The following is a 10,343-nucleotide window of genomic DNA, read 5'->3' on the forward strand; positions in this document are numbered from 1 at the left end:
TGTCTTTCTCTAGTTGCGTTAAGACTCTTGGAAACAAGAGACAGAAACTTAAACTGACTTAAGCCAAAAGGACCCGTGTTCCTCCCAGCTTTGTTTGGCTTCAGGCACAGACAGACTCAGAAGCTCAAGCACTGGGGGGAGCCGAGGAGACACCTCCAGCCCAGGCTTGCCACGCGGAACCCCACTATTACATCAATAACGGTAGCCCTGTTATCTCTCAAATCGCCATTGCAGCTGAAAGGCTTGAAAGCAGCAGCAAAGCTGCTCAGAATGTGCAAGGACGAAAGTGTGGGCAGACAAGCCTGTAGCAGAGCCACCCACTCCTAAGGTGCATGGCCCAGGCAAGAGAACAGAGGGACACAGCCTGCCTTCACCTTACACACGGCACACCTGCACACACCTGCACACACCTGCACCCACCTGTGGGCACACGCCTCTGGCCATACACAGCTCGGCTGCCAGCTGGCTGTGGCCTGCCCACTTCACTTCCCCATCCCAGCAGCTTAAGAAGATAGAACAAATGTGCACGAATCCCAAACAAAGTATTAGCAATCGAATACAGCTGCGAATTAAAAGAATACTTCAATGTGACTCGGTGGGGGCACTTTAAGGAATGCAAGGCTGGCTCAATCTTAGGTTCCCCAGCGGCCCGAGCACAGTTAAGCTGGAAGCAGTAGGGGCAAAAACCACACAAGGCGGAATCCAGCAGCCATTCCCCAAAACCAAGTGAGAGAAAGAGAAGGGAACGCCTTGAACCTGATAAAGGTGTCCTCCAAAATGCCTGGGGGCACCGGGAGAGCTCAGGGGGGTGACTCAGGTAGCGTCTTGGCAGCGAGCAAGGCCCAGTGACTCCGGGCCTCTTTGGCCACCTGACCGCCCGCTCCCTGCCAGCCCCCACCATCGCCCCCTGCCCGGTGCCTGCTCCCACCCCACGGCACCGTCCTGCTCAGCCCGCCAGCCGTACCGTCTCACCCACCTGCCATCGATGACCCCTCCTTTCCTCTTGGGCCCCGCGTCCTGCCCCGCTCGGCTCTTCTCTGACCCATGACACAGTCATGTTTCTACTTGTTTACGTTTTCCTGCCTGCCCCCCATTCCAGTGTAAGCTCCCGGAGGGAAGGGGTTCAGTCTGGCCTACAGGTCATAACCAGGTGCTGGACGTAGATGCCATCACCGGCATTTCGGAAAGGCCCCCCCCTCTGCCCCTTTACCGGGCTCTGTCCTCACCCCCGTGGGGCTTGGCTGCCACCAGCAAGTGAGGCAGTGTCCCCTGCTCCCGCCCCGTCTCCACGGAGGCCGTGAGCCCACCCCCAGGGGCTTGGGGGAAGAACCACCTCGGACCCCCAGCCAGGCTCACCTGAGCCCTCGGTGGAATCATCGAATTCCACCTGGAGGAGGTAGCCGGTGTTCCAGACATGCAGGCAGGACGTCGCGTCGTAGGAAACCCGCAGTGGCCTCAGCAGGGGGTCATAGATGCTGTCCCTCCGCTGGATGTTGATGGGGGACTGCCGGCTGCCCCCCGGCACGGAGGCCGGGCCCTTCCAGAGGGGGTGCACTGGGGAACCGAGAGGAGATGGTGGAGACCGCTGGGCAGCCACTGCCCAGGAAGCCAGCACGGAGCAGCTGACCCACCGTGGGGCCGGGCCGGCCAGCACCTCAGCCACCTCTGGACCCATTCCGGAGAAGGGGGTTTGCCTTCCCGCCCTGCCTTAGCCTGCGCCGTGCCCTGTGGCGTCTCAGGGCAGAGGGCAGGACGGTGGAGATGGATACAGGACGGCCGACCTGGGCGGCGAGGGGACGGGGACACAGACGCGGGGGGCAGGATGGGGCAGAACCATGACTTGCCTTCTCCTCCCGATCCCCCCACATTGCCTCTGAACAAAACAGGGGCTGTCTGCTGGATTTGGAGTTTTCTCCTTGTCTCTCCTGTGTAGTGGGGATGAAACTCTGCCCCCAAGAAAATTAAGCAGAAAACCCTACTCCCACCCCCTTCTCTTGAGGCTTGGTCTCAGAGGGTTTGCATGTAATTTGAAAAGTAAGATACACTAATTGAGAATATTTCAGAAAATCCAGAAGAGACTGTGGGAGCACAAGAACTTGGCTTGTGATCACGGCACCCAGAGGCAAATACCCTAACTGCTGGCGAGCCTCTTCGGGCTGTTTTCTGTGCAAATATCCTCCTTTGAGAGAGAAGTAGATTTTTTTTTTTTAAATGAACAAGGATCTTCCTCTATGTATGATCTTTTATATTATTTCTGTATATTATCTTTTTCATTTAACTTTATTTTGCGTGCTCATTTTGGCAATAAATATAGACATACAGAATTATTTTTAATGGTGGTGACATACTTTTTAAAACCAAGTTTTAGTGCTGGATATTTACATTAATTCCAACTCTTTTGCAATTTTTGCACAATGCTGTGACAAGCTTTCTATTACTTGTCTGTGTACTTGTCTGGGCTATTTTCTCTCTTAAGACACTGATGTGGAGCAAAGTAATTCTGATGCTAAAGTAGGTCTCTGAAGGGGAAAAATAGTAAATAAAATGCTATCCTCTTTTTCAACCACGCAGCAGTTACTGGTAAAGCTCCTCCTGTGTCCCAAGCAGAACTGAAGAAAACAGTAAGGACCCTGTTTGATCCTAATTCACACAGACAGAGGGACGGAGGTCTGGAAAGGAACCCCTTCCCCAGATACACCCTCATTCTCCAGGTGAGGTTATTATTGTTCAGTAAATCCTCACTATGTCCCACCCAGTACCCGGGCAAGGCTCCCACCCGTTCCCGACCCCCGTGCCAGGCATCCCCACCTGCCCCCACCTGCCCCCATCCGTTCCCGACCCCCGTGGCGGGCACCCCCACTGGCTCTCACTGGCCTTGGCCACTGGATGAGCTGCTTTGTCAGCAGACGTGACGTGACGTGGCTGCACTGGCCTCTGAGCACCTGTCACTCGTGAGCACATCCTCAGGAAGCTGTGGCCCGGGAGGCCGGGAGCCCCGTAGAGCTGACCTGGACCCGGCCCACAGCTCGGGGTCAGCCTCCCAAGAGCAGCCTGGGGGGGCCGCAGACGTGTGAGCAGGAGGGAGGGGAGTGTTTGAGCCCCCGAGCTTCGGGGTGCCCTCCGCTGCGGTGTGGCTATGCAGTAGCCGCTCGGACACCACCGCACGGCCTCACGCACTCCCACAGCCTGGCGAGAGGCTGTGCTGATTCTTCATAGATTTCATTTGTGTGCAAAAAAGAACAGCACAAGCATGGGGATGTGGAAAGAAACCTCTGCTGGGACTCAGGAGTTCTAGTCTTGGACTTGCCACTAACTTTCTGTGTGACCTTTGGCAAATTCCTTAACCTCTCTGGGCCTAGGAACACTTAATTACAAAATAAGTAGTTTCCCAAGTATTTTCCACATGTTGTTAATGGGTGTCCTGTGCTGCAAAGGGTTCTGTGAAAGTCTGGGAAATGCTGAGACAGACAAAGTTTAAGCAAGTTTCCTGCATGCGGGACTTCTCAGAGCCTTTACTCTGGTAAGAGGCATTATGCGCCTATTAGAGAGGGGGAGGTATGGAATCAGCATTTCCCAAAACAGTTCTACTCAGGAAAACAAATCTTTTTAGCCATAGATGTATTTTATGGGAGGGTAGACAGCCTCTTCCCAACAACTCTGGTTTCCAGAAAGACTTTTCCTTAAACACACTGGCTCATCCCCCATGTGTTCCCCCCAGGGTGAATTATCTGGGGGGTGGGTAACAGCGGTGAGTTTACAGAGGCCCTAAGCTGACGGTTGGGTCATCTCCTTTTCCGCCCTGGGCCATGAGAGCCAGCAGCCAGGCCGCACCCTGGAGCACTCACAGCCCCCTCACTGCATGCTGGGAGCACTCACGTCCCCCTCGCTGCGTGCTGGGAGCACTCACAGTCCCCCTCATTATACCCTGGAGCATTCATGGTCCCCCCATCACTGTACACTGGGAGCACTCATCCCCCCCTTACTGCACCCTGGAGCACTCACGGCCCCCTCACTGAGCCCTGGAGCACTCACCCTCCCCCACTGTGAGCTGGGAGCACGTGCAATGCACTTTCTCCGGTTACGTGAGCTGTTGTGCTCACATGGTGGGAAGGCAGGTGCACTGGGGACAGCGCGCCCCCAGGAGCTGCCCTTGGCCAGTGGCAGGGGGCGGCCAGCCGTCTCCCAAGCCGTGCCCGCTTCTCAGCACCTGCTGCCTGGCCCCTTCGCTGCTCTGCGGATCATCCTCACTCCGTCTGGCGCCTCCTGAGCTACCTCCCCAATGAATGACTCACACCCGGGTCCTAAGGGTCGGCTCTTAGGGCAGAGGCCATGTCCGCTCGGCGAGCCCCAAGCTCCCTGGGTGGGCGGTGCGTGAACAGTGGGTGGGGGAGGCGGCCCTCCTATGCAGCCCCCCCACGGCTTTCCTTAGTGGCCAGTGACACCTTGATCCTGGTCTGTCTTACGCGTCCTTGGCCGTCCCTCAGCTGGTTCCCACCACGAGCAGGAGAAAGAAGTGGCACTAAGGAGCCCCAGAACCCCAGGGTGTATCCAAGACAACGTGCTGGTAGATGGTTAATGACCAGCACTTCCGGGGCATCTGAGCTTTGCTTTGCAGTGTCTGCCGATTACCGTGGGCAAATCCTCCCACGTGGCCCATGTCCAGCTGTGGACAGGACGTCCTGGACCCAAGACGTGGGAGCTGCATGCCCCAGGGACATGGCCAGGGGTGCAGAGCCGAAATGATCCCTGAAATTGTTTCCTAACACTTTGTAACTCTTTGACTCCTCTCAAGTCTGAGCTACTTATGCTCTTCAATCATTTTTAGTAACAAACTTTCTTTATTCCCCAAATGAAATATTCTGCAGAATATCAGTAAATAAGGTGATAAAATAGAGGAGCAAATCCCTTAGGAAGTTCCAGTCTTCTCTGTTGGCACCAGGCATTTTGTTTACCGTGGGACTCTGAAAGGACTTGGCTGAGCCCTAGGGCTGCCCGGGAGCAGACCGGGAACCATGACGTAAATTGGTTTAGGTGTTGGACGTTTGGCGTTCGCCCTCCCACACAAGCACGCAGAGGTGTGTTTACAGTACGAGTTACAGTGCCCACCAGCAGGGCATCGTCCACATGGTGCCCGCCACAGGTGACGGCAGCAGTGAGGGCCAACAGGGCGCCCCAGCCATCCCACTTCACCTCCTTTCACTCCCAACAGCCCACGCGGCCCACGCCACACTTGTCCACCTTTCACGGACAATGAGACCGAGGCTCAGAGAGGTCAAGAAACTTGCCCAGCGGCACTCAGCCTCGGGAGAGGGGGCCAGGATACCGCCCTGGGTGGTGCGTCATCCTGAGATGAGAGCGGGGACGGCACTGGGAGGGGATGATGCCCCAAGGCAGGGCCACATGCCAAGCACAGTGCCCTTTATGGCTTAAAAAGGCTTCATGTTTGTGGGGAAAAGCACTATATGCCCCAAACTACTCATGGCTTAGCGGCCTCTGGGGATCGGATTGGAGGGCTCCAGGTGGGGGGTCTTTCCGGATTAGCCGACACCCTGCCGTAGTTTGACACGCACCGGGGTAGGGGGCAGGTGATGCTGAAGCTGCGCTCCGGGGTCCTGCTCTGATGGCGAGGTCACCGGAGGATGGGGCTGAGGGGACAACGTCGGGTGGCAACGAGACTTCCACCCTGGCCCCATCTGGACGGGGGTGGGGGGTGGGTAATTGGGGTCCCCAAGGACCTTGGTTTTCCATCTCATCGCTCATTCCCTGAAACTCCTGGGATTCGCTGGCCTCCGAGCCTCACAGCTGCTCCTGAAACCAGCGTCCTCGTGGAGCTGGGGCGGAGGAGACTGTAACCGAGAGGTCAGGACTTAAGGGCTTATGATGATGACTGAATCATTATGTAGATTTCCCGTTTCACTTTTGGTCTATTAGAGGAGATGGAGGGAAAAACCTTAAACCTGAACTGTAATCCAGCTGCCTTGATCGCTGATCATGATTACGTAGCCTTTATCTTGTGCCCTTGTGATTGCAAAACCTTGTGACTAACCTTCCCTTGTACCCATTTATCCAGTTTTTCTACTTTAAAGTCTTGTGAGATGACTAAAGACAGCCCTAATGTTTATTAATGAAGGGCCTTGGATCAGCCCTGAACTAATCCACCCCCAAGTCCAAAGTTATCTTGATAACTGAAGCTGGATCTAACCAAAATGGGCCCGCCTGACATGCGCAGTAGCTTAAACTTTAACCTATAAACAACCTATACATCATTTTAACACTAAAACTCACACCATCACCGTATCAAGGCCTCCGTTTTCTTACATACAGTCTGCGTGTGCTCAGTAGTTAGATCACCTCTGATTTCATCACCTGGAGCCTCGTGCTCGTTATCCTAAAACCGGCCCATCTTTTGATGCTATAAAACCATTAGAGTTACTGCAGTTTGGGAGACAGATTTTGGATGCACAGGCCGTCTGCTCTCCTGCTTCACGCCTAGCAACAAACTTGTTCTCTCTCTGAAGCCCCCGTGTCTCAGGAATTGGTCAACTGAGCGCATCGGACAAAGAATCCACCACCTTGGTGGGGTAACAAGATCACCCCAGGGACGGAGCCCAGTGCGCCCCAGGCCACAGCCCGCACCGTCACAGGCTCTGCTGCCCCCAAACGTGGACTGGAGAGAAACCAAAATGCTTCTGTAAATTGCCACAGGGGTCACATCTGAAACAGAGAGCCAGTCCTCACGGGCTGAGCAGCTGGAGCCCCGGGGCATCCAGCGTGTGGGGCTCTCAGCGTCTCTCCATCCCTCCGCGGCCCCCCATTTACAGATGAGGCGACCAGGGCTCGGGGGCGAAGGGCTCGCTCCAGCTCCTGCCGCCGACCACGTTGCTGACCTCCGGCCCGGCCGTGCCCCTTCAACTCGGGGAATGGCCAGTGTAAGACATGTGAGTGGGAAGGGAATTTAGAGGGCACGATGCGGCCCCTGCTTTTGCAGGGTAGGAAGCTGAGACCCCGAATGAGGCAGGGGCTCGTCCAGGGTCACGGCCCATCAGCGACCGGCCAGGCGAGGCTGGGAGGCCGCAGCTGCTCGGCAGAGCTGGATGTTCGATCCCTGTATTAAGTGTTTGCTGAAAAAGTTCTTTGCCTAAGAGTTTTCTGGGGCTGTGATTACTCAGCGTCGTCGATGCCGGTGCGGCTGGGTGTTCGAAAGGGAGCCCCGGCCTGGGTGGGACCCACACCTCCGCCTTGCTCTGAGTCCCTGACCTTCCCAACAACCCCGGGAGACCGAGGCCAAAGTTGTCATCTGAGCCCTGGCAGCCGGCTCGTGGTTGTTTCCTATTTCGAAAGACGCCATAATATTAGACAACCATTTCTCCGCCGTTCCACACTCAGGCACAGGCCGCGTCTGGGGAAGTTTGGGGATCTACTTACAAGCGGGATTCCCATTTCTCTGTGCCCAGGAACAGCGGGAACATGAGGGCTCCGGGCTTACGGGGCGACGGCGGAGAGCCCCCCACGACTGCTTGGCCAAGTGGGAGAGAGCCGAGGCCTTCGGGGTTGCCGGCACCAACGCCGACTTCCACGGCATCGCGCGCTCTGCCCGCCGGAAACCAGTCTCCTGGCAGGCCCGGCCGAGGGCGGGCGATGCGTCCCGGGAACCTGCCCTCTCTCGGATGAGGATGGCTGTGGGTGGAGTGCACCCATCACTTTTAGCAGAAAGGCACCGCACCCCAGGGCCTCCGAGTTAAAGTTCAACCCGGCCTGGCCCGGCTTCTTGGATGACCGCTGGGTTTGCCTTGGGGACAGGCGACCGGGCCCTTCCTTGTGGATAGGTCACTCGGCGGGTGAGCTTTGACCTGGCAAACAGTGGAGTCTGCGAGGGTCGGATGAAGGGTGGACGAGGGATGGACAAACAGACTGGAGAGCGAAGTCCCCCGTGAGCCTGGGGCCTCTCCTGCCCCCGGCAACCCAAGATCAGGCCCAAGGCTGCACTGTTTACTTGCAGAGGGGAGAGGCAGGGCCACAGGGACAGGCGGGAGTTAGCCAGAGCTCTGCAGGTGTCTGGGGCTCCTGAGAAAGCAGTGAGTTCCTGCATCCTGGTTTCCTGGGGCTGCTGCAGCAAAGCACCCCAAGCCGGGGGACGGGAAACAGGGAAGTGTCAGAAGTCCGAAGTCAGGGTGTCGGGCCGGCCACGCTCCCTCGGAAGGCTCCAGGGAGAATCTGTTCCGTTTTTCTCTCCCGGCTTCTGGTGGTGGCGTCTCCTGGCTGGTGGCACAGCTCAGTCCCTGCCTCCATTGTCGTGTGGCCGTCTGCTCTACCTGTGTGTCTGTCTGTCTGTCTGTCCCCTTCTCCAGGAGGACCTCTTCTTTACCTGCCCAATTCCATCTATAACAACACTATTTCCAGGTAAGGTCACTTTCGGAGGTCCTGGGGATTAGGACATCAGCATCTCGTCTTGGGGGACACAGTTCAGCCTGCACTGCCCCACTTTCCACAATGCAGACCCCAGTGGACACTCGTTCATTCTGCTAGAAGCAGGACCACATGGCTGGCCGAGGCCCCCCCACTCAATGCCCATTGTCTCAGCGTGAATGTCAACAGGGCCCCGTCTCACCCCAAAGTGCCCAAATTTGGACAATAAATTACATGGGGCACCTTAGTGATATTCCTTGCAATATTTGCAAACATCAGGTCACAAAATCCCCTGCTCTGGACTATTCAGCAACGAATTCCCTCAGACACCTGTTAGCATGGGAGGGAGGTGGCAAGAATGGGATGGAAATGTCTGTAATTTGTTTTGTCCAACTTATAAATTTTGAGAAGGCAGGGATTTCACAGCTTACCAGAGGGTGCTCAAATCTTTGATCTGAACCCCCCATAAAACAAGGCCCTTAACCTCAAGGCTTCCGAGTACCCCAGAATCCCCCCAAAATCCTACGCACAATGCCATCTGCAGCTTTCATTGATTTCTGTGTTGGATCCTCGAGCTTGGCTGCCTTGGCTGCCAGCAACTCAAACCAGTTCTGGAATGTCTATACTCTTTTCTACCTACAGGGTCATTTTAGAAAGGTACCCACCCTTGGATAGCTTCATTCATTCAACTGCTCTTTGCCTCAGTTTCCTCTTCTGTAAAATGGGGAAAACGGCACTTTCTCTGTAGAGCTGTGAGGGTTTAATGAGTTGATACGAGTGAGGCTCTGAGAACTGTGCTGCTGGGTGAGCTCCGTGCTCCTGGCCCTGGTTGCTGGACGGGCAGCAGCTTCTGGGGCTGTTAAGCAGGCAGCTGGCACTCACAGGCTCCCTCCGCTCTTGGGGGTGTCCTCGGCTGTCCCTGTGGATCTGGGGTCTCCCGCCTCTCCTGGCCTCCCTGCAGCCTCATGGCAGGGCTCTGTTTTTCTTAGAAAATATCACCAGTCAGGCTTGTTCGGCAGCCTCCTGCACGTCATTTCAGTTGCTATTAGAGTAGGAACTTAAAAAGGTATGAGTCACATAGGTGCATGCTTATGGAAAAAATTTTGAGCAATTCAGAAGATGAAAAGTAAGTCTCTCTGCCTTTCCCAGAGTGAACTGCTATTAGCAGGTTCTTGTGATTCTTTTTGGAAAGTTCCATGGTATATAAACCTACATGTATATATATATCACTTTTTATAATACAGGAGAGAATCATGTCATATATTTAGGACATATAGTTACTTAATGCAAACATTAAGAATCTTTACATATATTGAGAATACTATTATACCGTTATACCAATAACAACTATTATGATTAAGAATCATACACATATAGACTAGGGACATAGTCACTTCAATTTGTTGTGAATAATTTCTTACATCAGTGCTCTCCCCTCCTGCAGCTTGGAGCTACACACCCAAGAAAAACATGTTCTTAAATTAAACTTAATCATTCCTGTGGATGTGAATCCTGGCAAAAGGGCGTTTTGATGGGTTTACTTCAGGTAAGGTGTGGCCCGGCTGAATTAGGATGGATTTTAGTCCCATTTCTGGAGGCCTTACGGGTAATTACAGAGAAATTACAGGGAGCATCAGGAAACCAGAAGCCAGCGGAACCCGGAAGAGAAAGGAAGAGGGCGCCACGCGACAGAAAAGCCAAGGATGGGGACCCCGGCAGCCGGCCCCCGCGCGCCGTCTCCGGGGAGAAAGCCTCGCCTTGCTGACGCCTCGATTTGGGCTCTTTTGGCCTCAAACCTGTGAGCCAATAGATTCCCGTGGTTTACACCAACCCACTGAATGACACCGGTTTCAGCGCCCAGGGAACGAAAGCACCTGCTTTTTTAAATGACGGCAGAACATTCCAGAGAAAGACATCCCGAAATTTATTAAATTACT

The 10,343-nt window shown here is 54.8% G+C and overlaps 1 protein-coding gene and 1 long non-coding RNA gene across 4 annotated transcripts in view; one reads left to right on the top strand and one right to left on the bottom strand.

Annotated features, from left to right (window-relative positions):
- CA5A (carbonic anhydrase 5A) overlaps positions 1 to 7,685 on the bottom strand; it is a 31,501-nt gene extending 23,816 nt beyond the window's left edge. For 2 of the 3 annotated variants that reach the window (XM_037816460.1, XM_037816461.1), the window contains exons 1-2: positions 7,426 to 7,684; positions 1,357 to 1,554 (exon numbers count right to left, since the gene is read on the bottom strand). In XM_037816460.1, coding sequence (XP_037672388.1) covers positions 1,357 to 1,554; positions 7,426 to 7,582 — 355 coding nt within the window. In that variant the 5' untranslated portion in view covers positions 7,583 to 7,684. Of the gene's footprint in view, positions 1 to 1,356; positions 1,555 to 7,425 lie in introns of all 3 variants that reach the window. The other variant, XM_037816462.1, reaches the window with a different exon arrangement.
- Positions 7,686 to 8,051: 366 nt separating this feature from the next.
- LOC119519001 lies at positions 8,052 to 10,343 on the top strand. The gene is made up of 3 exons (XR_005213913.1): positions 8,052 to 8,400; positions 9,851 to 9,952; positions 10,034 to 10,343. It is a non-coding gene; the product is annotated as an uncharacterized LOC119519001 (long non-coding RNA).

This window comes from Choloepus didactylus, chromosome 22 (assembly GCF_015220235.1).
Source record: "Choloepus didactylus isolate mChoDid1 chromosome 22, mChoDid1.pri, whole genome shotgun sequence".
NCBI classification, from domain to species: domain Eukaryota; kingdom Metazoa; phylum Chordata; class Mammalia; order Pilosa; family Megalonychidae; genus Choloepus; species Choloepus didactylus.